The following is a 26,297-nucleotide window of genomic DNA, read 5'->3' as shown; positions in this document are numbered from 1 at the left end:
TTTATTGGATAGAGCAAAATCAAAGAGCCCTCTAAAATATATTTTAGACATAATCTTACCTCTCTGTTTTGTCACACTAAATGAAATTTCCCCTATCGTTTGTCTGTTGCTGCCTTTTAAATACTGCATTCCATTTTATTGTACAATAGCCCCAAGGATAACCAAATTAGGAAGCTGTTTGACAATGTCTTTTAAACTTAAGCAAACATCACTAGGTAAAATAATGTAGTTTACTTGCTCCTTTTGAATTCCTCTGCACTCTAGGAAAGGACTATCTGCTATTTTCCCCACCCACCCCTATCCTCACCCTCTCCCCTCCTTTCTCACTTAAGACCACACTATTGCAAGTCTTCAGCCCATACACTAAAGAACAAGTTCAGGGCAACCGAGTGCTTGTGAATTGTGCTATAAGCCCATGCTGGGGAAGCTCTGAACACTTGACCTTACTCACGTATCAAAAGAGGTCTAACCATGGTTCCTCAAAACGTTAAACATAGAACTACCATATGACCCAGCAATTCCACTCCTAGGTATACGCCCAAAAGAACTGAAAGCAGGGACTTGAACAGATATTTGTGCATCAGTGTTCACAGCAGCATTATTCACAATAGCCAAAACATAGAAACAACCCAAATGTTCATCAGCAGATGAATGGATAATCAAATGTGGAATATACATACAATGGAATATTATACAGCCATAAAAAAGAATGAAGTACTGATACATGCTACAAATTGGATGGACCTTGAAAACATTACCCTTAGTGAAATAAGCCAGACACCGAAGGAAAAATATTGTATGATTCTGCTTATATGAGGTACCTAGAATAGACAAATTTATAGAGACAGAAAGTAAAATAGAAGTTACCAGGGGCTGGGAGGAGTGGAAAAGGAGGAGTTATTGTTGGATGGGTACAGAGTTTATGTTGGGGATGATAAAAAATAGTATGGGTACAGATAGTGATGACAGTTACAATGTGAATGTATTTAATGTCATTGAATTGTACACTACCAATAGTTAAAATGATAAATATTATGTATATTTTACTGCAATAAAAAAATTACTTAGGGGGCAAAAAAAGTCGGTTCTGGACTGAGCTCTGTAGTGGGGGTGGCTTAGAGGGCACCTGAGATTTAAGGAGACAGTCATTACCCAGAGTTTGAGAGGGTGACGACTTCCTCTATATTCCAATCCCACCCCTGTCCCAAGTAGGGTGGGGAGCTAGAAGAGGGACTCGGAGGTGAAGGTGTCGGTAATGTCTGCAGGAAGAGGCAGCTATGGGCACTGAAGAGAGGGCTTCCAAGTCTCCATGACACCCAGAGCCTTCCCCACCCCGCCAAGCCAGCCTCCCTGAGTAAGGGGGATCAGTGGTCAGGAAGCAAAAGACAGAGACCTGACCAGGCCAGCTCTCACGGAATTTATGTAAACTTTTTCATTTTGCTTATTTTTCAAGTGTCACGAGAGTCAATTCTGGAACAAGCAGGCTACAAAAAGATGCTTTTATTCTCCGGCCTGCTGATATAAGCCAGTAGATAGAGTGGAAACAAGAAAACTTTGGCGAGGGCTTTCATCTCCAAAATGTTCGAGGTTATTTAGAAGGGTAGGTGTTTTCTTTTACACACACACACACACACACACGTATATACATATATATTAATACTATGGTTGCATATTCTTTGCAATTATTCTTAAATCTAAAATTAATTTTAAAAGAAAAATGAAGGACTTGCAACACCATAGCACAGACTTAGTAATTTTTCCCCAGCCATCTCATACTCCACTATGTAATTGTTTTAAAGTTAGGCTTCCAACAACAAGATTTTATATTAGTTTTTCTTATTCTCAACTACTCTGTAGCAAATTAGAAAACCACCACACATACGTTATTTGCTATAAGAAGTGAATGTTTAGAATAATGCCTGCAACATAGTAGCTCTCAAAAACTGGTTAAATGAATTCACAGATGCTTCAGATGCAAAACTTCAGACAGAACCAGCAAGTTAAAACCTCACCAAAAGGCGGGAAAGAGGAAGCATTCATTTTATTGGTTGAGTGCATAGTAAATAAGTTGCTAATGAGGTTTTGATGAACGCTTCTCCCTCCACAAAACTAGGAAGGGTTAGCCAGGCGACCACTAAAAGCAACCACCTTTTATTACCTTTGTTATTGAACTGACCTATTGTTAAACCCCGACGAGGCAGCCCTCAGCGAGGCAATATCCTGTTTGAATAATTTAGGCAGGGGCAGAGGCCCGCCGACACAGCGCATCTGAGTGAGAGAGAGCCTCCCTCAGTCGTTCCCATTTCCTGTATCTGCAGCCGGCTGCCCATTTTTAAAATCCCCTAGTTACAGTCCTGGTAGAAAAAAGCCCAACTTCATAGGAGGCTAAATGGATGGTGCCTTGTTAGGCAAATGTTTCACCTGCTTGGCCAATTAGCTTCCTCTCCCCCAGAAAGACTAGTTCAACAGGTTTCCTTTTTCTCTTCCTCGGCCTCCTGGGTTGGGGAAAGAGGCTGTCACTTCGCTTCGACCCTCCCCTTCCCTCCCTGCGGCTCTTCCACGCTCGCTCGGCCCAATCGCTCGGGCTCGAACGTGTGCAGGTTGGCAGCCCGCCGCGCTCGCCCGGCCTGGATGCGCCGAGCGCCCGGGGGGCGCGGGGCACGGCGCGGCGCGGCTCCTGGGCCTGCGCCCCGGACGCTGGGAGCGGCGGGGAGGAGGCGGACGAGACTGCAGGCGCGCCGAGGTCTGAAGGTGCCCTCCAGACGCGGCCCTGATGACTGAGCTCCAGCAAGATGTGGAAGACACCAAGCCTGCCAAAGTGCTCGGGAAGAAAGAGAGCAAAGTCGGCTCGGCCCAGTAAGTACGCTCAGCTGAGACCCATCCGAGGCGGCAGAAAGTGCGCTGCCCGAACTTTTCCGCCAGGGCCGAGTTGGGAGTGGAAACGGTTTTCTGGAACTTTAACATGGAGAGCCCTGCCTGAGGCTTGAACTCTTTCCGTGGCGCCGGGTGTCTTTTTTTTCCTCAGATTCTGGAGTAGAGAAAGCACAGGAGCATTTCAGGAATGTACTGTAGCTTGCAGGCCGGTGGGGATGTGAATTCTTTGAGCCGAAAGCACTATTGGTGTTTTATAATTCCCGAGGGAGGGCTGCGGAAACCACTCAGATCTCTCAGCCGTGTCAAGAGACAGCGCGAACACTTATTTCTGTTGTTTTTACTTCATAATGACGTGCGGGTAGATGCGGTTGTCTCGTAGATGTCATCTGGTCCTTAGCTTCACAATGATGTGTTTTTTGTCATTCGATTCAGAGCTTGAGAGTGTCTTTCCTCCATCCCCTTCACTGTGCCCCTCAAGAGAGGGGAAAAGTAGTGGAAAACGTAAAATACGCTTTATCTTTCCCCTCAGAGATTGCCTGCCTGCCTTTGGTTGGGTACTTAAACTTGTTACATACTTGTTTTTGAGAGAGGGTGTAGGGGTGGAGTGGGGGAGCACAACTAACGTGTAATAAAACAGTTCACATACTGGTTATGACTATCTTATGAGATTCATGTGCATAACAGGATTTGCACATTGACCTATAAATTCTTATGGTTTAAGAAACTGAAAATTCAAATATTTTGATCACAAGGATTAACTTCCTGTACTGAAACTTATCTTCCCCTGTACTACTTTGGGTTTTTTTAATCCAGAAGTATGATTATTTACATGATTGTTATTCCCAAACATTATTCTTTCAAAAAGGAAAAGAATCTTTCAGTATTTGCTATATCACTATAACATTAAGTAATATTAAGATAAATATCTAAATAAGATATTAAGATAAATAAAGAAGCCCAATTATATTTTTTATGTTACCAAGCTGTTGGGGGTACCTAAGATGCTTTACTGATACTAGTATAACAAGATGATAAAAATTTTAGTAATGAAGATTAATCTCCATCATTCATTATTTCAGCTTTTACTCATTTTTTAAAACACAGCCTCATTCCATGTAATGACTTGTGTTTATAAAGGCATTTTCCACGTGTGTATCTGTTGAAGTTTGGGCTGAAGTTTTGAAAGAAGAATAGATTTATTAGCTGCTTTGATTTGTAATTTCAGAGGCGTTGATCGTTTTCTCTTCCAGTGGCTGCTTTCCTTGGCTGCTCATTCTTTTGCCCTCCCAGCTTTGTCGAATCGAGCTGATGTTCCTTCCTCTACAATAGATAAAAGATGACAAAAAAATCGCTAGAGGTATAACCCTCACAAAATGTTTTTGTTTTCTCACCCAAAAATAAAATCCTAACTCTATACTAATAATTCAAGCCCAAGAAAAAGATGAACTAGCAAACAGCATCCATTTCCTTTGCACCTAATCATTCTTTTATATACTGTCCTTCTCTGAAAGGAAAATGTGGATAGTAATGTGGATAATCTTATGTGGATAATCTTACCACCATTTCAGATGTTGGAGGTGACAGGGGGACTTTCAACTCCTAGTCTAGAACTCATCCAAAGGCAGTATTTAGTTCCAGTTACACAAAGCAGAATGATTCAAGTCTACCATATAGCTACGAAGTTTTAAATCTTCACATTCCCAGTAGTCTAGATACTTAGTTAAGGAGATCATTTTGATTGGAAAAGATCAACACAGCAGTAAATGCTACTGTAGCGTTTAGACTAATTATATTAACGTAAAACTCTTCAGATGCTGGGAAAATAATTTTGTAGAATATGCACCTAACCCCCTCCATGCTCAAGGCCCCAAACAGCCAGCCCTTCGTTTGGAACAGCCGGTTTCACAAATTTATTTCAGTTCAACAAATGTTGGAATATGTCCCATTTGTTCAGTAATGGTGGGGAATACAAGAGTGAATGTGATTTGGTATCTGCCCTTCTGGAACTCTAAGAGCAGTGTTGAGCAGAGGCACATATGTATATCACTGTACTTCAAGGGACATTGGTGGCCATCGTCACATTAATCACACCAACAAGATAGTGTAAAAAGTTTGGCCTATAACTGAATCTTTTCCATAGTCAGGATGTTTATCCCTTTGGCAGTCTTTGGTAAAATTCTCTTGGGTTTTATTTTTCTTGGTTGTTTTGTTTGTTTTTCCCTACAAAGTGGTAATTTCCAGGCCTACTGAAGTCACTTCTGATTCAATCTAACATTTTTGACACTCTTCTTCTGAGCTCTTAAACTCTTGCTTTGGTAACAGAATACGAGTAATTTTAAGACAGAGGTAGATACATTATCACAGTGATGTTTTAGTGCGATAATTCCATATTTGAAATCATTTTGAGTAGCAAAACTTTTATGCTTAGAAACCCAGTCTAACTTCTGTTTTGAACTTTGTAACTTAGATGAATTGTCACTAAGCTCAAAATTGTTGAAGTCCAGGTGTCCCAATGGACATTTTCTTCTAAGAGTGTTAGAATGTCTTGCTCCTCCCCATTTCCCTATGTCTGTAACTACACCCACATAGGCCTCACCAGCTAGAACCTGGCCTCCTAAGTAATAATAGCTGGCATTTATTGAGAATGCTTGCTATGTGATGGGCAGTGTGCTCAACACTTTACATTCATGTTCATACAGAATGAGGTAGATACTATTGGGATCTCCATTTTACAAATAAGAACATTGGAGCTCTGAGAAGTTAAGCAAGTAGGCAGAGACACAGTTAATAGGAGAACAGCTCAAATTCAAGTCCAAGACTCCTAACTCTAGAGCCTGGACTTGAATACTTCATCTGTACTCCTCTACTTCAGAACCTGTGATGGCCCTCCATGACCTCCTCTTAAAAAACTGCCTCCTCTGCCAAGAACTTAAGACTCTTAATGATCTGGACACATACAGACCATCTCAACCTCATTTCCTAATCCTAGCCAGCATACACATCTTTTATAGCCAACAAATCATACCAGCAGCCCTATACTTAAGAGGTCATAATGCAGGTGAATAAGGAACAGGTGTGCCAAACGCAGGCCTGAATGAAGTTCCCTTCATTCTTCCTTTCTCACCTCTATTACTTTGCTCAAGCAGTTCCCTGTCTCCTTTCTTTTAATATACTTCTAGAAATCGACTCAGGTTTTCCTTTATTTAAAGCCTTCCCTCATCACTGGCCATGCTCATCTCTTCCTTATCAGCGCTCATGCTGTATGTATGGGTCAGCCCCATAGAATTTAGCTGCTGCTGTTATTACTGTTAATTAACAAGTTTTATTGAACGTTTAATATATACAAGGTGCTATTTTAAGTTGTTAACATATATTAACTCACACACTAGTCCTGTGTATATTTGTTAACTTTCCCCTAAATATGTGCAAACTCCAATCACAATTTTCCTTATTGAAATCTCAAAGGGCCCAACAAATAATCACTTTCAATAACCATCTGTTGGTGATCTGGGGAGGCTGAGACCCCAGTCCCCCTAATTAAGGTATATAATATGCTTATAGCTGACATTCATTCTCAGGGGAAATTCTACTCTTTTAAAAATTTTTAATCAAATTTTCTATCAGTAGCAATCAGAATTTTTAGGTACATTTACTTGCCTGAGAGCAGAGGTTGATTTATTCATCTTTGTGCGAGAAGTGAGGCTGAAGATTTTATTCATCACCAAAGTGCATATTTGATTAAAAAATACAACGTACCCCTTTTCTTACCAAGAGTTAGTAATTTAGCTGTTTGTTTCCTTTTGAGATTCTGGTTTTTCCCCACTTTCATTACCTTTTTCATTCTGAATTTTATGTTCTCAATACATAGACAGGTCTAACATAGCTTAACTTTTTGGCACACATTTTGTGAGATACACTTTTATTTCTTAAAAGTCTCTCTTGAATCTGATTTAGTAATGGCCGGGTTACTTTTTTTTTTTTTTTTTTTTAATTTTTTTGTGAGGAAGATCAGCCCTGAGCTAACAACCATGCCAATCCTCCTCCTTTTGCTGAGGAAGACTGGCCCTGAGCTAAATATGACCAGGTTACTTTTGATGAATTTCAAAAAGCATCTAAAACTAATGCTGGTATATTTCTGGGCAAAAGTTATCTTGATTCATATTTCAAATAATGAACTACATCAAGTGTAACATATATTTATAATGCAATTTGAATTTTTAACATTTAAATTTTAATAACTTGGGACATAAGATTTCTAGAAATTTATTCAACTCTATATATAGAGAAAGAGAGGGTGGATGTGGGCAATATAAACATTTACCTTAAAAGGAAGGTCTCTGGTATTATCAAGAAATAATAATGATTTTAGGGACATATTGCAACTTTAAATAGTGAAGTCAAGTAAAAATATATTACCTGCAGTGAAAGCATTTATCATTCAACTGTACTGTCTTTATGCATAGCATATTGGGGATACTTGACAAGCAGAATAAGAGTTGAAGTTGGGAATTGATCTTGAATTGGAAGCAAGACGAGCAAAAACAAATAATTATTGAGTATAGCTTGATTTCTTAGTGCTTGCTTAACTCCGAACTTTGAAAGTTTCCATTTAGCAAGAGAATCTCTATATTATATATTATCTATATATTATCTGTCTTTCCATATGTGTGTATGTACACGTATTTTTTCTTTTTTAATTTTTTGTGTGTGTGTGTGTGAGGAAGATCAGCCCTGTGCTAACATCTGCCAATCCTCCTCTTTTTTTGCTGAGGAAGACTGGCCCTGGGCTAACATCCGTGCCCATCTTCCTCCACTTTATATGGGACGCCGCCACAGCATGGCTTGCCAAGCGGTGCGTTGGTGCGCACCTGGGATCCAAACCGGCGAACCCCAGGCTGCCACAGCAGAGCCAGTGCACTTAACCGCTTGCGCCACCGGGCCAGCCCCTCTTTTTTAATTTTAATCTCCAGGTTACTAAATCTGACAGATTGCCTACCGCACTTTTTAATATAAACTTTGGGATAGGAAGAAAAAATTATAATAGAAAGTATAAAAAAACAATGGAGAGGTTTGAAAAGATGGAGAGAAGTAAACTGTGTTCTGGTTTAAATGTTTTGGGAAAAAAATTTGACGAACCAAATCAGCTCTGAGACTAGAGGTTAATATCATATGAAATTGCTGATTTGTCAAGGCAGTACATAAAGTGGTTAAGAATGCAGATTCTTCATACAGCTCAACAACACAAAAACAAACAACCCGATCAAAAACTGGGCAGAGGATTTGAAGAGACATTTTTCCAAAGAAGATATACAGATGGCCAACAGGCACATCTAAGCACAAAAGATGTTGAACATCACTAATAGTTAGGGAAATGCAAATCAAAACCCCGAGATATCACCTCACACCCATCGGAATGGCTATAATTAATAAGATAAAAAATAACAAATGTTGGCGAGGATGTGGGGAAAAGGGAACCCTCATACACTAGTTGGAATGCAAACTGGTACAGCCACTATGGAAAACAGTATGGAGATTTCCTAAAAAATTAAAAATAGAAATACCGTATGATCCAGCTATCCCACTACTGGGTATTTATCCAAAGAACATGAAATCAACAATGCAAAGAGATTTCTGCACCCCTATGTTCACTGCAGCATTATTCACAATAGCCAAGATGTGGAGGCAACCCAAGTACCCATCAACTGATGAATGGATACAGAAGATGTAGTATATATATACAGAGGAATACTACTCAGCCATAAAAAAGACAAAATCGTCCCATTTCCAACAACATGGATTGACTTTGAGGATATTACATTAAGTGAAATAAGCCAGACAGAGAAAGGCAAACACCATATGATTTCACTCATATGTAGAAGATAAACACATGGATAAGGAGAACAGATTAGTGGTTACCCGAGAGGAAGGGGGTTGGGGGTGCGTGAAAGGGGTAAAGGGGCACATATGTAAGGTGACGGATAAAAACTAGACTATCGGTGGTGGGCACAATGCGGTCTGTACAGGGACTGATATATGATGGGGTACACCTGAAATTACACAATGTTATAAACCAATATGACCTCAATAAAATAATTTTGTTTTTTTTTAGATTTTTATTTATTTATTTTTTTCCCCCAAAGCCCCAGTAGATAGTTTTATGTCATAGCTGCACATCCTTCTAGTTGCTGCATGTGGGACACAGCCTCAGCATGGCCAGAGAAGCGGTGCGTCCGTGCGCGCCCAGGATCCGAACCCGGGCCGCCAGCAGCGGAGTGCGCGCACTTAACCGCTAAGCCAGGGGGCCGGCCCAAAATAATTTTTTAAAAAAAGATAATCCATGGCACTATGATCCTCAATAAATAATCTTTGAGATAACTACAAAAAAAAAAAAAAAGAATGCAGGTTCTAGGAAACTAGGATTTGAAATCTGACTTTCCCTTTTCCTAGAATTGTGACCCTAGCAAGTTACTCAGCACCTCTTGTACTTGGTTTTGTCGTCTGTAAAGGGGAATTCTTAAGTCAGCTGTTTCATATAGGCTTGCTTTAAAGTTTGGATGGGAAATGTAAGAAATGCACTTCACCTAGTGCCTGACGTTGTCAGCTCTCCATAAACCATAGCTATGTTAGTCCTCACTGTTGAGGGCCTGGGACGTGCTATGGAGTGGGGGTAGGAGCATGATAAAATGTAATTAAACTAAAAAGTCAAAACTCAAAAGGCCTAAACTCTTACAGTCGCATGCACTAGCGTTCTAAGTGAGGGTTCTTTCCATCAGCTCACTGAGGATACTTCTGACAGCACCTGAGCATTTCCATGAATCCAACATGGCATCTTGGTTTTTAGTTTATGCTAAAAGGATCTCCTGCCTTAACTATTTAGTGACCTACCAGCTTATTTAAATATTACTTACTGATTTGGTATTACTACATCTGTTGTCCAGTACTTTTACCTGTGATGCACTGATTTCCACATCCTGCCTCCTGGCACTGAGCTCTTCTCTCATGGCTCCACATCTTTAAACTGCTGACTGTTTTCCATTTGCTGAACTCCAATAGAACCCTCCTTCAACATCTTTCTAATTCTTTAAATGCTTGGCTTTAGGCACTTCACACATTTTCAAATGGCCTAAAGCACAGGTCCTGGAGAGAGACTTCTCCACAACTATCTTAATAATTACTCTTTCTCCTTAAAGAAAAGAGAGTGTCTTTATCCAAACTTAAGTTTGATTATTTACCCTTAGAAAAGAAGCAGAACCAACTTAAACTGCATTCCCTAAGGTAAACCAATTTTGTGTGTGTGTGTGTGTGTGTGTGTGTGTGAGGAAGATCAGCCCTGAGCTAACATCCATGCCAATCGTCCTCTTTTTTTGCTGAGGAAGACTGGGCCTGGGCTAACATCTGTGCCCATCTTCCTCCACTTTATATGGGACGCTGCCACAGCACAGCGTGACAAGCAGTGCATTAGTGCGCGCCTGGGATCCAAACCCGGGCCGCCAGCAGCGGAGCTCACGCACTTAACCGCTACGCCACAGGGCCGGCTCTAAGGTAAACCAATTTATATGCGCTCTCTCGTTGGTCACTCTGGTGTGCCAGAGGTTCCCACGTTCATAATGGGACATGATGTCCCAAGATGCAGATTATTTTTAAAAGGGTCATTGAGATATATTTTACATGTCTTAAAATTTACCCACTTCAAGTGTACAACTTAATGACCTTTAGAAACTTTACTGAGTGATGCACCATCACCATACCCAGTTTTAGAAAATTTTCACCCCCCTAATATACCCCTTGGGCCCATTTATACTCAATCCTCATTCCCACCCCTTTACCCCCACCCTCAGCCCCAGGTAGTCACTAATCTACTTTCTATCTCTATAAATTTGGCTTTCATATAAATGGAATCTTATAACAGGTGGTCTGTTGTTATCTGGCTTCTTTCACTTAACATCATATTTTTGAGGTTAATCCATGAGGTAGCATATGTCAGTAGCTCATTTCTTTTTATTGCTGAGTGGTATTCCATCATATGGAATATATATAATGGTATATATAATGTATATGTGTATATAATGGCATTCTATTATATATACACATTTTGTATATCTATATATTTGTATATACACATTATGTCTTTAAACAGTATATATGTACACACATATTTTGTCTATCTGTTCACCTGTTCAGGAACATTTGGGTTGTTTCCACTTGGTTATTATGAACAGTGCTGCTCTGAATATTTGGGTGCAAGTCTGTGTGGACACAGGCTTTCATTTCTCTTGAGTGTATACTTGGAAGTGGAGTTGCTGGGTCATATGATAATTCTATGTTTAACTTTTTGAGGAACTGGCAAACTGTTTTCCAAAGCAGCTACACCATTTTATATTGCCCCCAGCAATGTATGAGGGCCCCTGGTGTAGATTTAAGAGAAAGGGCTTTCATATGACAGGGAAACAAGATTGTAAGCACCTTAAAGGTAGGTCACTGCCTCATACTTTATAACATAACAAATATCTGTTGAATGTTGACTAAGTGACATTTATACTTAGGATTTTGAAAACTTCCCCAAACTACACTGTCAAAGATAATTCAGGCTGTCATACTTGGGTACTTTTTTTTTTTTTTACAACCTCTTAAAATTTTGCATGTAACATTTCTTACTGGTTTTTTTATGACAGAGCAATACAGATTTTAAAAATTGGACCAGAATCTCCCCCGTCCATGTTGACATACTTTATTTTTTATTATTATTTTTGTGTGTGTGAGGAAGACAGCCCTGAGGTAACATCCATGCCAATCCTCCTTTTTTTTTGCCAAGGAAGACTGGCCCTGAGCTAACATCCGTGCCCATCTTTCTCCACTTTATGTGGGACACCAACACAGCATGGCCTGACGAGCAGTGCGTCAGTGCGCGCCCAGGATCCAAACCCGGGCCACCGGCAGCGGAGCGCATGCACTTAATCGCTACACCACGGGGCCAGCCCCATGTTGCCATACTTTAAAGCAATACGTGTATAAGGTTAGAAAATTAAAACAATATAGATATGTACAAAATGAAAAGTGAGGGCCTTCTTCCTGTCTCTCACCTTACAGATCCTCGTCTCAAAGGTAACCACTTGCCAAGGTTTGGGGTTTTGTTCTTAGGCTATTGTCATTTAAGGCCATAATCAAGTTTTTTCTTGATTTGTTTTGTTTTTCCTTGGAGTATTCACCTTCTAACACACATACTGTATAAGTGTGTTGGACATGGCGAAATGAAGCACTTCGTGAGGTTGTCACGAGGGTTAAGTGTGATCATACAGTACTTGACTGCACACCCTAAGAGAGCTGAGTAAATGGCAGACATTATTCTCATAAACCACTTTTTTCCCCAAACTTCTTTGCTGAATAATTATCTATCAATAAAGTGACCTGCACAGTTTTGACATTGATGGATAAATAAATCCATCAGAACACAGCTTTCTTCAGATGACCTTAGCAAAGTGGACTTGCAGTATTAAATGGAGGGATTGGTTTCTGACTGAGCCATCCTCAAGTTGTCGATTCATCTCCTTATCTCTTCTGTTCCTCTCTCCTAACTGGGGGATCCCAGACAGGCCCCTAATCAGATGAGGTAGCAGTATCTGGGCCACCCTAGGACGAGGTCATGATAGGAGAGGAGAACAACATGGAGAAATGGAAATGTGAAGTTGGAGACAATGAGCAAGGAGATGGGGAGAAAAAGAGGAGGAAATACTGAGGTATATTGAAAAGAGAAAGAAAAAATGCTAATTTACCATGAATTTGTGTGATCTTCTGCTTCTATCCGGCAGATCTCCTCCTCTTCTCTCCCTGTCCTATTCTGTGTCCTGTCAGTGAAGTCTCAGGCACTGAGGCAGGGGGCTGACATGCCTCTTCTTCCCTAATGGAGATATTGATTTGTGTATAAATGTTGATATTTTCTTAACATCCATAGATATCAGATTTATGATTATATCCATATTTGTTATCTTCTGAATTTTTTAAATTATGTCTTCCATCCTGAACAGTAAGTTAAAAACTGGGAAGAACTTCAGAAATAGGCTAACTTTTGTGTCTTTGACTGTTAAGGATTGATATCTGAAAACAGTTGTCTTGTGATCCTACAAATTGTTTTGAAACCCCTAGAGAGTAGTGCTATAAAAGGTGTATTGTGTGAATTGAGTTGCTGTGTATCGATAGTGATGAAAAACTAATTTATCATGACAACTTTTATTATGACTCTATTGTTTCTATAATTCATTGGGAAACAGCTCCTCATTTGATCCTAACAACTTAAATATTGTGCTGGATGCTTTATGTAACATATAATGTGGTGCTCTGAGACCCTATATGAACTGTCAAGAATATATTTCTTTCCCTTTCTCTCTCCATAATAAAGTTCTGTGGTATATAAAGTTGGACTAATATTGCCGTGAAGTTGGTAGATTTCTTATGCTGGTTCTTGACTTGATGAGATCTTTTCTGAAAATTTTACAAAGAATCACACCACCTTTTCTGAACTCAAATTCTAAAACCATAAAATATCAGACTTTTCATCAGAACCCATGAGATGAGAGAATAATAAATGGCATATGAGCTAGGAGAAGGGGAATATTTAACAAATGATAATGACCAGAGAGATTTGCTTATGTTCTCATAACCAACATTTACTAAATAGTTCTGTGTATTGGGCACCATGCTGAGTGCCATGGCAATCACCAAGATGAAAAAGATAAGGCCTTTGCCCATAAGGAAAATAGAGTAGAGGAAAGGAATATTTTATTCTGATGTTTGATCTTCTTTCAAAGAAGAGATTAGGTAACTCCAGAAAATGTATCAAAGCTTAGACAAGATGAGATAATATTAGTGCTATGTGCTAGACATTGTTCAAAGTGCTTTTACATGTGTGCACGTAATGAAGTAGGTATGCATCACCTTTATGCATCATAGAGATGCAGTGACTTACTTGCCCAAGGTCATAACAGTTGTTGACTTGTTGGACCCAAAATTCAAATGCAGGCAGTCTAATCTGAATCTGTCTCCTAAAATCATCCATTATACAACCTCACTAGACTTAGGAAAAGCGAAAATGCAGAAGGAGGGGGCCGGCCCCAGTGGCGTAGTGGTTAGGTTCGCATGCTCTGCTTCGGCGGCCCAGGGTTCGCAGGCTCGGATCCCAGGCATGGGCCTACACACCGCTCATCAAGCCATACTGTGGCAGGCATGCCACATATAAAGTAGAGGAAGATGGGCACGGATGTTAGCCCAGGGCCAATCTTTCTCAGCAAAAAGAGGAGGATTGGCAACAGATGTTAGCTTAGGGCTAATCTTCCTCACCAAAAAAAAAAAAAAAATGCAGAAGGAAAACTGCTCCCCGTTAAGTGTCTGTGCATCCCTGAGTAGATCTCTTCACTTTTATAGGTCTGTTTTATCAACTATAGAACTAAGACTCATTTCCATTCTACAGTTCTAACATTGAAAGGATTTCTAATGTTCTGTGGAAGATAGGGTAGAGAGAGCACCTTTAGCTATCAATTGGGCCCTGGTACTTTATGTATTATCAAACACAGATACCTCTGGATATTTTGGTATTCATCAGTGTTCAGACCTGACCATAGAGAACTTAATGGTTTCAGTTGCAGGTTTTCACTGTGATTTGCACAGCAGTCCACAGATTCCAGTTCTGGAAAACTGTAGTTGAGTTCTGCTTTGCACGAGTACAGAGTGTTTCTATAAAGTAATGTGACTGATTTGTTTAAAAAACATGTGAATGTTGTCTTCTTTAAAAGTGGTCACCCAAGGAACCCAAGAAGTTTTCCAAAAATGCTGCAATTGCACAAAATCTTTTTAAAATGCTTTTTCAGAGTTACTTTCAAAGCCTGGAGCCCGTTCTTTGAATAGTTATAAGTTTGGCAAATCCTCTTCCTTTAAGAATGAATTCAGGGGCTGGCCCTGTGGCTTAGCGGTTAAGTGCGCGTGCTCCGCTGCTGGCGGCCCGGGTTCAGATCCCGGGTGCACACCGAGGCACCGCTTCTCTGGCCATGCTGAGGCCATGTCCCACATACAGCAACTAGAAGGATGTGGAACTATGACATACAACTATCTACTGGGCCTTTGGGGGAAAAATTTAAAAAAAAAAAAAAAATGAATTCAATTTTTGGAAACAGACTGAAGCCAAATTTGGTGGATAAGAATAGTTTAAATTCTTATTTAAGAATTTAAATTAGAATTTAATTTTCTTTAAACCGCTCTATGGGTAGGATCGTTTTTGATTCAAAACAAAATGTGACTATAAAATAACAAGACAGAGTTTCTGGTGATACTTCTAAACCAATTTCTGTACTTCCAAATTTAGGTTTATTACTTTGTAACTTCATTAGGAAAACAGTAAAATTTCAGTTATTATTCTGTCCTGAAATCATTTTTCAGTGTTTATGATATACCCAGATAGGTGTTGGGCATATCATAAGCATTAAAAAATACTTTGAGGATGCAAATGTAACATGTGATAAATCTTTTTCTTGAAGAGTATACCCTATGTATTATGGAAAACATAATTTTTGAAAAAATTTCCATGAGTTTAGACAGTGAAGTAAGCGAAGGTTCAGCTATCACAACCTTCTTGTACTATCTTCTACTTCATTTCACATTATGAGAATTTGTATATAAATTACATTTTTTCAGGTTCTCTCCCCATATCATAGTTTTATACCAAATGGACTATTTTCACTATATGCAAGGCACTACTCCTGACTTTTGCACATGATAGCTATCACTTATCAGCATGAAGCTTTCCATTTTTGTCTAAGTGTCACCTGCTCGTTAACATCTGTGAGCTGATTGGTCTATTCCATGGTAAGTCCATGAGCATACTTCAGGACAAGCGTATTTTCCTGTTCCTTGTTCTTGATCTTTGGTCAGAATGGATTTATTAGCATAACAGTTTTATCTGAGATCTGATTTCAATACTTTATTGTTCCATAAATTTTATGTGGTATGTCTCCACTCTTCTCTAATCCAGTGTAATTCAACAAGCATTTACCTACCACTTCCTCTATGCTGGGAATACAAGGCTAAATGAGATGGGTGTGATGCCCTTTACGAACTCTCAGCCTGGAGAGAGGAGAGCGGCACACACACACACACACACACAAGTAATACCATGTGATAAGAATTCCCCCATAGTTGTCAAATGCTAATGGGAACAGAAATGTAGACAATGTGGGGTTTTTTTTAGGTGAGCTGAGATAAGAGGTGATGTTTGAAGTGAGGTTGATGGGTAAGAAAGAATTTGGCCTCAGCTAGAGGGAGAAAATTATTGCAGGCAAGGGAAGAACAAAGATAGAGTACTTGAAATTTCTCATTGGTGTTTTCGTTGAATACTGAGGGACCTGCTGTGGCCAGACAGGTCGGGGCCAGGAGGACTAGCAGGAGGAGTGGAACAGGGAAGGACTTGGAGTCCCCATTTAGAATTCTCCTCGTTGCCTTGTTCTCTTTGCTTCACTTCCGGCTTTGGCTCTACTACTGATACTTTGAAGTCATTCTCTCTGGTCTTCACTTTCCTCCTCTGTAAAGAGAGAGGGCCGAATGACCTCATTTGTTAGATCCCTTCCAACCTGAAGAGTACGAGTCTTTGAAGAACCTGCCCTACTTCTCTGCACTCTTCTGTAGCCTTTGTGTCAAGAATTCTATCAGACTGAGCAAACTGAGAGAAGCTTTTTGAATATGAATGGAATCCTTGCTTTCTTGCTTGGTTTGGCCTCTTTTATTTTTTTCTTCTATTCTTCCCCTAGATAAACTTACACCTGGTTAAGGCAGGACTGCCACTGGAACATACCTAAACTATCCTCTTATGAATTTATAGATACATATCAGCATTCACGTTGCATTCAGACAGCCCTGCCTTGCTCTTTGGCTGCAGGTGACAGGGCCACAGTACCTTCTGGAGCAGTCATAGTAGAAATGTCTAATCAGGTAACTTAATGTAAAACCTATAACACAAATCAGGACCAAATTCATTATAGTAGAATTGTAAATTTCTCTGGTATACTTCAGGTCTGAAAATAATCATATATTGCACTTGAATATAGAATACAATTTAAGTTTAAAAAGCTCTTTTCCTCAGAAATGAAGTCAGGGATACTAGCTTACCACTTCAACTTAATAATTATTATAGCATTTTTAGTATATTATAGCATACTTTATATTCTTTAAAGTACTTTTATTTACATCAATAGTTGGAATTTAACACACATTTTTTTTGAGAACCTACTATTGTTAGGCACTATGCTATGTTATAAGGATATGGATACCAAACCTCAAGTTCATGCACCCAGTGTGCAGTAAGCAAGTCACTGAGACATTGGTGCTTGGAGATGGAGAAAGATTTATTCAAATTGGCCAAAACGAGAAGGTGGGAGGATAGGTTCTCTCAAATCCACCTTAACAAGAGGAGAAAGCTGGCGGCTTTGTAGAGCTAAGGGGCTTGGCGGGAGGAGTTTCAGAGAAACAAGGGGGTAATCCATGTTTCTTTCACTCCAGATAAGCCCGTGGGCAATCTGACTTCTGGGCATCAGACATAGCTAGGGGCTGGTTATCTGGTGATCATAACTTCCTTGATGGCATTCTTTTCCTTCTGTAAAACAAGCTCATAAATCCTTGTGACCCTTGAGTCACCGCTCAGCTTAAACAAGAAGACAGCAAATTGACAAGATTAACTTCTTTTCAAAACAAGGTCCTCAGCTTAAACAAGAAGACAGCAAATTGACAAGATTAACTTCTTTTCAAAACAAGGTCGAAACGTAATCTTATTGAATATATACAGTAACCCTCAGGTACCCGGCTTCAATATTAGGACGTATTACACATGGACCTGCCCTCAAGAACATTAGAGAAATATCTTAATATGACGTTAAATATGAATTTCAATCTGTTGTGATAAATAAGAATATGTACAGGTATTTTAAGAGAATGGTGGAGAAGAAACTATTCCAGTGTGAGGACTGAGTAAAGACTTCTTAGAGGAAATGATGATACCTAAGTTTTGAAGGAGGAATAGGAGTTAGCCAAAAAAAAAAAAGAGATAGCATTCTATCCAGAAAGAATAGCCTAAGCGAAGACACAATGATATGAAACAGCCTGGTGACTATGGAGAACTAATATTACTAGAACATAACATGTAATATTGAGTGGCAGTACATGAGGCAGGAGCAGTAGACTGGAGGAAGGCCACAGAGGATGACCTTTTATGCTATGAGAAGGAGCCTGGACTTACCCATAAGACATAGGGAGCCACTGAAGGCTTTACCCAGGGATGTGATACAGTCAGGATTTTTAGAAATGACTTGAGTAGCAAGGTTTAAGATAGATTTGATGGAGAACACAACAAGAAGCAGGGATTCGCTGGCTGTGAAACAATCCAGGTGAGATTGTTTTAGTTGGAAAATTAGGGGGAGAATAGGCTTGAGAAATGTCAATGGGATCAGATTTGGAAGGACCAGGTGATGGATTGGATTGATAGAAGGAAGAAGCTAGAATGACACTTAGTTTCTCTTCCCAGGAAGGCTGCTTGGTTTGTGGTGCCATTAAGCAAGCCATGGAAGGTAGAAGGAAAAGGAGATTTGGGGTATTAAAATGATGAGTTCCCTTTTATAAAAATCAAGAGTGGGATGGAGGTCTGTGCTATAATAAGAAATATATTTTATCTTTGTCCTTAATTCCTGGCACAGAGACACTAAAATTGGAATTTCCTGAGTGATAGTAGTGTTTTGTTATTCATAATGAGCCCCTTTTGATCACACCTGAGTTTATGCTAATGAGGCGATTTAGGATAGGGCCCCTAGATAGCCTCAGGATGAGGCTGGTCACCTGAAAGGCCAAGTGATTAGAGATTGGGAGCTTTCAGTCCCCCCCCCAACCTCCTGGGAGGGGTGGGGCCCTGGAGATTAAATGCTGTAAAAACTCTTGAACAGCAATATTTGAGGAGCTTCCAGATTAGTGAATACATCAAGGTGCTGGGAGGGTAATGCACCCAGAGAGGGCTTGGAAGCTCCACACGCCCCCACACCTTGCCCCATGCATCTCTTCCACCTGGCTGTTCTTGAGTCGTATCCTTTATAATAAATTGGTAAATGTAAGTTAAGCATTTCCCTGAGTTCTGTGAGCCGTTCTAGCAAATTATTGAACCTAATGAGAGGATCATGGGAACCTCTGATTTATAGCCAGTTGGCCTGGGACTTGGAGCTGGCATCTGAAGTGGGGGCTGTCTTGTGGGACTGAGCCTTAACCTGTGGGGTCTGTGCTAACTCCAGGTAGTTCGTGTCAGAACTGAATTGAATTGAATTGTTGGATACCCAGTTGGTGTCTGGAGAATCAGAGAATTGGTTGTCAGAAAACACTCCAAAAGATCAGAGCTGGGAGATTTGGGAATTGTCAGCATATAGGTGATAGTTAAAATCATGAGAGTGGATGTCATTTTCCAATGGAGAGAAGAGTACAGGACCAAAGAGAGAACCTAGGAATAATCCTATATTGGGATAAAAGGCAAAAGAAGAGGTCACAAAGGTGTTGGAGAATAAATAGCACAACAGAAAACAAAACAAAACAAACATAAAATTAAACAGAATAGAAACATGAACAAACAAGAGAAGGAGACTCGCAAGAGATAGTCAACAGTGGCAGGTGCTACCAGTAGCAGCATTAAGAGAACTGAAATGCCCTTGGCATTTAATAACACAAAGATCACCGGTGAACTTGGCCAGAGAAATTTTAGTGGAGCAATGAGAATAGAGGCTGGACTATAGTGGACTGGGTTAGTGGGAAATGAGGAAGCAGACACATCGTGGGTAGACTATGGCTTTGGGACTTGTCTGAGAAGTGAAGGAAAGAGAGGAAGGTAACTAGAGGAAGTAAGGTCGAAGGAAGGTTTTGGTTTTTAGATGAGAGAGCCTTGTGAGCCTGTACATAAACTAGGAGAAAGAGCCAGCAGAGAGGGAAAAGACAAAAAGATGGAATAACTGATAGACCAAGCCCAGAGGTATCAGAAAATGGGCTTGAACATTAATCAGAGAGAGACCTTGTCTTCTGAAAGTGGAGGCACATACTGATGCAGCTCAGGTGCAGATATAGGTGATTTTAGGTCAGGGGACGACATGTGACTGCACTCGTCTGAATACTTCAATTTTCAGTTTTCTTAGCGAAGTTGTGACATGGCCCCTTTCATCCAGAGGGATGAGTTGTGTTTGGTTAGGGGCTTGAGCACAGCGGGTGTTTGGAATACAAGTTGAGGGAATAGGAGAGGAAGATGTCCAAAGACTGCTGAGGGCCCAGCTGTGACAGAAAAGGCACCAATCCACGATAAAGGCTAATTTTTCCCTCTTCAACAGTGCCCAGAATCCAGGGATTAGAAGTTAAAAAGGCTAATTTTGAGCTGATCATGGGGTGTTGATGGTGAGAGGGTGTGCAGAAGGACTGGCATAATTGGAAACTTAAGGTGATCAATCACATTTATGGTCTGAGCTGCTTGAGGAAATAAGTCCAGAAGGGATGGATAGACTAGAAGAACATGGAAATAGCAAGGACTGTTGTCTGTCTCTGAGGCTGAAAACTACATGTGCTGGGAGTGGTGAGGGGCGGGAACTGGAAGGATAGAAGATTATGGGCAGACAGGGGGAGGTTAGAGACGTCATATCGACAGAGGATTTCTGTATGGAGCAATCTGAGCGATGATGAAAGCCAGACATTGACGAAGTGAAAGTAAAGGTCACTGGAGTTAATGCCAAGTTGTTGGATGCCATCCACATGGACGTTGAAGGATCCAGGTGTCAAAGTTCTCAGGAAAAGGAGTGATCAGAGGATGAAGGCAATAAGGAACATTAAGTGCAGCTAGATCAAGGGTAACGCACAGGAGGTTGGATTTTCTGTATGCTAAGTATAGGTGAAAATTGATTTTACTTTTTAAACTCAAGTGAACTGACGGAAAAACAATTAGAAACAAGAGTATTCAATAAGCTGACATTATCAGAAAAATGTTAAAAATCAATTATCTTTTTTACCAACAATAACAAAGTAAAAAAATAAATTCGAGGAGAAGGTACAGACAGGCAACAAAAAATATAAAATACCCAGAAATAAATTTAATAGGACTTAAAGTAAAACAATACACCTACTAAAGGAGACAACTTAAATGGAGAGGTTTACCTTCTTTAAAAGGTAAACTTAACATTATAAAGATAGCTGTGTTCCTTAAATTTATAAGTTCAATGCAACCAAACAAAACCTCAATGACTGTCTTGAGAAAACATTACAGAATGATTCTAAAATTCTTCTGAAAGAATAAGCATGTGAGAATATCCAGGCTAAATCTACGTGATAGAAGATAGACTCATGGCTTGTCATGATGTGTTCTCAAGTTATAGGATTTAAATTGAGCACATTAACCCATTAACTCATAATCATCAGTCGTAATTTTGAAACAAACTCATTCAAAACCCTATTTAAAATGCATTTTCCAAGGTATATTCAAATTTATGCGTTATAAAACTTCTAGACTTCCTGTGAGCCTCTTGCTTAAAATCCCTCCCTAAATCCCTAAAAATGATTATTCTCAAGCTGCTCTAGTTTAAGATATTGTGCATAACTGATGTCTCAAAATCCAGTGTGGTCCCTTTTCCTTCTTCTCCTTTTAAAAGAACTTTTAAACAAATTATCATCTATGATTATGAGAAGCTCGTTGTGGTAACCTTGACAACCACAGATCATAGCAAAAAATAAAACAAAAATCACCAGTAATTGTATCTCCTGAAGAAAACTCAAACATGTTTGTATTTGATTTTGGATAGTCCATTTAACTGGTATAGAAACTTCATTCCTGAAGGTAGCATTTCATATTCATTATTAATGGGGATTATTTTTTCAGAAGTATGAGTTTGTGCTGATAATTGACCACTGTGTCCCAGCCCGCCTTGTAAAGATGCTACGTGAAAGAAACAAAGGTAATTGATTCGCTTCTCGCTTGGCCCAATAATCTTGGCTTGGTTGACACTCAGCTCAGTAGTTCCAAGGTTTTAGTGGGTATACGACTTAAGTCTTAAAAGAGTCTGAAGTAGGACTAAGAATGTGCATTTTTATAAACCTCCCTCCCGGGGCCGGCCCCGTGGCGTAGCGGTTAAGTGCGAGCGCTCCGCTGCTGGCAGCCCGGGTTCGGATCCCGGGTGTGCATAGACTCACCGCACAGGCCATGCTGTGGCAGTGTCCCACATAAAGTAGAGGAAGATGGGCACGGATGTTAGCTCAGGGCTGGTCTTCCTCAGCAAAAAGAGGAGGATTGGCATGGATGTTAGCTCAGGGCTGATCTTCCTCACAAAATAAATAAATAAATAAAATTTTAAAAATGTTAAAGAAAAATAAAATAAACCTCCCTCCCCCAATCCCCAGGTGTTTCTGACAAATAAGTTCCTTAGGCCCCACCTTGAGAACTACTAGTTTATGGAGTTCACAGACTGATCTTACCAGAAACCATATGGTTCAAGCACACCTAAAATGACCCGTCATAGGGGAGAGAAAAGTTCTTCAGCCTTATTTGTATTCTCAGTCCTGGTTTTGCTAAGTGTTTCAGTCTGTGTATTTATGTCCTGAGCCAGAGTCCCATTAGTTAAATAGTTCCATTAGTTAAATTAGTCCCATTAGTTAAAAGACAACAGGCCCCTCCAGGCAAAATGTTGAGGCTGCAGGGCCCTCCCACATCCTCTTTCACATCTCTCCTTTCATCTGCCTCCAAAGACACCTTATATCCAATCACCCACTGCTGTCCCAGTGGAGATGTTGACACAGTTAATGACTTTCCTGCACAGGACCTTTGCTGTCTCCCCTCCATAAAACCAGCTTTCTCTCAGCTGTGATGGAAAGATGCCATCAGTGACTTCATACATTTGTGTTGTTACATTCATAACAGTAAAAGATAGAGATGCCTTCCACCCACCCCTACTCCCGTCCTGGCTTACGGTTTCAAAGAAGATTATTCCAAAGAAATATAGGTGAGGCACATTGGGGTGGGGGCTGGAGGGACATGCATACCCCTTACAGTGGTAAGGGGATTCAGGGACAGTACGAAAGAGGGGCCGTTCCCATTATCTCCCACTATTAAGCAAACTGTACTATGCAGATAGCTGCCTTAAAAACAAGCTGGCCTTCCAGCTTAGAAAAGATATTTCCACAGTGTCCTTTCTGAGGTACCCTGCCTGTTTGGTATCTGAAGCATTCAAGGGGAGGGTAGGAGTTATTGTTACGTAAGAGCTGTTTTCCGTGAACAGAATTCTGTAAATTTTTCTAAGAATTGGCAAGAACCTCTTGCAAAGATAAGGAGGAGGTACTATTTGTGGCATATATTTATGGTTGACAAATTCTGAGAATCTAATACTTTTGAGAGAGCTGATCTTTGCACCTGGAACTCCATACTGCTTGCTTTTGAGATGGGTGCAGAATTGTCACTTTTCTGTGCTCAGGGGGTCTTACCTAACCCTGCAGTTTCTCAAAGGCAAATAAGCATGTCTATGGGAAAGCCCAGACAATCTCACAGCCCAAGGCCCCACTGACACATAGTAATGAATGGGCCAGAGGAAATGGGCATTGAGCTATATCACATCACCACCTGTGTCGGCTGCTGCTCAGGTTTCTCTCCAGACTGTCCCTTAGGTGGGGTGGGGGATTGGAGAGGAACAGCTGCAGCATGAGGCCAGGAAGGATACAGGTGTGGCTCCATCATCCCACCTGGAGTCATGGTAGCTCATTCAGTTAGCTACGTTCCACTCACAATTACAGCTAGCTTCTTGTTGACCCGTGTAATTGCTAATCTCTTTTCCTCCATCCCCAAGAAAACCTAATGTGGCCCAGGTGTTGAAATTAGGGAATGTCATTTCTGTTTCTTCCTCTCCTCAGACTAGCCCGAGTAGCTAGGCCCCAAGAGAAAAAAGACCCCAGCATGTGGAGATATCAAAGTGGGTACTTCCTATTGCCAAGCTGGCGACAGCCATGTGGACTAATGCAGGGAATGTGTACTCTCCCAGGTCCCATACTGGATACTCAAATATCCAGCAATGTGCCTAGAGATGATTTAGTCCACTCCAATCCTAAATACTGGAGAGGAGGAAAAATAATTTTCCCTCTACCCTTCTGAATTCTTAGCTAAGATTCCCATAATAAAAGACAGATTAACAAGAGAAAAACAAACAGAAGTTTATCAACATGTACACCTCATGGATACATGGCAAATACCCAGGGTAAAATGAGTGACTCCCTAGGTGGCTTAGAATTTAGGACTAAATACCATCTTACTAGGGAAAAGAGGGAGGATGTAGGCCTCTCAGGAGAGTCAATGGTTTTTAGGAAAGATGAAGGGCCCATAGAAGAATAGATGGGAGATATGATAGTTTGTGACAAAGTTTGTTTGGAAGTGGTGTTGACTTCTGGTCTCCTCTCTTGTGATGAGTCAGTCCTCCCTGGTTGATGAAATTCTTGGGAGGAGATTTAGGACAATTGAGTTCGTTTTGGAGGATCTGTCTGTGGCAGATAAGGGGAGTTCAGAGAAAGCCTCTCCCTGCATTTGCTGTTCTTCAAGTGCCTGCAGCTCAAAATAATCAATATACCGAAGTAGCATCTTTGGGGGGGGCATTTCCTGCTACTCTTCAATAAAAATATGTAATGCTGATACATTACATATTATTGTAGAACAGCTAGATTTCACTTATTTTTTAAATCAATTACAATTGTTAATCCTTTTGGGTTTGATATTGGTATTGTGTTTATCTTAAAAAAAAAGAATATGTATCTTCAAGAGCTATAGTTAACAGATGCAAAGATAATGTTGGGATGTGCTTCAAAATAAATAGGAGGTGGGAGGAATGGGCAGGCATCTAACTGAAACAAGAATAGCCATGAGTGGATAATCATCCTTCTGCCTACTTTGTATATGTCATAAATTTTCATAGTAAGTGGTTGGAAATTTTTCTAATCATTTACAAAAATACGTGGGCAGCTTTAATTGTTCCATCAGCTATGATGTAAATTAACTATTAATCCCAAAAGCTAGATCTATCTGGGTTTTTCTAACAAAGTCTATGACTGATCTTCAAACATGGTCACTATTCCTCTTGTCAACACCTCCAGGCTTCATTGGTCAAATAGAAAATGCATACACTCCCCTAAGCTCATTTATGCAAAATTTTTTAAATTGAAAAAAAAAAAAAGCATGTGTTTCCTAAGTTCAAGTTGGATGAGACAGGGAGCAGCTCCATGTAGCGCAGCTCTGTAACGCATGCTGTGGGAGGGAGGACCTGGTGTGGAGGCGAGAAAGCCGGGCTCTTATTCAGACACTGAAGAATGATAAACATCCCTTATGAAGAAGCCACTCCCAGAAACTGTGCATTGGGCTACTCTTTGGAAGCCACAGATCGTGGAATAGATTCCTCTCCTTGAGCCTTATCCATTTCAGATGTGTAAAATGAAGAAAAACAATCTTATTTTCTTCTAGTTTCTCGGAATCTGCAATATCTAAGCATTGCCCTTTAAACCCTTAAAGTCAACTAAGGCATGATGGCCCCTCCCAGCAGTCATGACAGCTCATTTGGCCTTAGTAAGGCAGACTGCACTCCCTTTCACCCAGTTTCATTGCAAGAAACAGTAATGCTTCCTCAGTGGAAATGTTTTTTCTTTGCCCACAACCTTTGCAGGATGGATTTGTCAGATCTTTGTTTGCAAGAATTGGAAGGGCGGCCACTGCCTCACTAAAACCACCCCTGACTAGTTTAGTCTAAGTTTACCAGAACACAGTCCAGCCCTCGGCACAAAACTTCTCTGGCCTTTCTCATGCCAATCTTCCCAAGTCCAGGAATTCCAAGTGAAGTCCGTCCTTTCCTGTTGCTATTTATACTGTCTGGTGTAGACAAAAAGGGCTCTGGGCTAGAAATCAGAGCACCTAGCCTCTAGTGCTGGTTTAAGAAACATGAAGTAGTGAAGGGAAATGACAGGAGCACCTTCCCTGCTAGGGATACAGAGACGGGATAAAACCCAGACCCTGCCCTCCAGGGGCTTATGGTCTAGGGAGAGGAAAGACAAGTAAACAGTAGCCCATTCATAATTTTAAAACAAACCGCATATTACAGCATACGGCTGCCATGGCAGTCATACCTTGTAGGGTCCTGGGGAGGAGCATTAAAAAAGGAGAGTCAGTCCTCAGAGCACAAAGCGGATTGGGGAAGGCTTCCTACAGGGGGAGGCCCAAGCCAGAGCTAAATCTTGGAAAATAAGCAGTGCTGGGGATGGGGGGTGGGTAATGCCCAGGGAGGGGGCTTGGGCAGCCTAAGCACAGGGTTGGAGGAAACATGGCAGGAGGTTAAAAGCTAGCGAGGGAGGCTCCAGATTGCAGAGGGCCTCCT

At 40.6% G+C, this 26,297-nt stretch overlaps 1 protein-coding gene across 2 annotated transcripts in view; it reads left to right on the top strand.

Annotated features, from left to right (window-relative positions):
• Positions 1-2,598: 2,598 nt before the first annotated feature.
• GRAMD2B (GRAM domain containing 2B) overlaps positions 2,599-26,297 on the top strand; it is a 67,912-nt gene continuing 44,213 nt past the window's right edge. Inside the window, exon 1 of one of the 2 annotated variants that reach the window (XM_087429860.1) lies at positions 2,599-2,856. In XM_087429860.1, coding sequence (XP_087285986.1) covers positions 2,774-2,856 — 83 coding nt within the window. In that variant the 5' untranslated portion in view covers positions 2,599-2,773. The remainder of the gene's footprint in view (positions 2,857-26,297) is intronic. The other variant, XM_004420259.3, reaches the window with a different exon arrangement.

Source organism: Ceratotherium simum, chromosome 4 (assembly GCF_057802395.1).
Source record: "Ceratotherium simum simum isolate JZ-2026a chromosome 4, ASM5780239v1, whole genome shotgun sequence".
Taxonomy (NCBI): Eukaryota; Metazoa; Chordata; class Mammalia; order Perissodactyla; family Rhinocerotidae; genus Ceratotherium; species Ceratotherium simum.
This window is presented reverse-complemented; position numbering and strand designations above follow the sequence as displayed.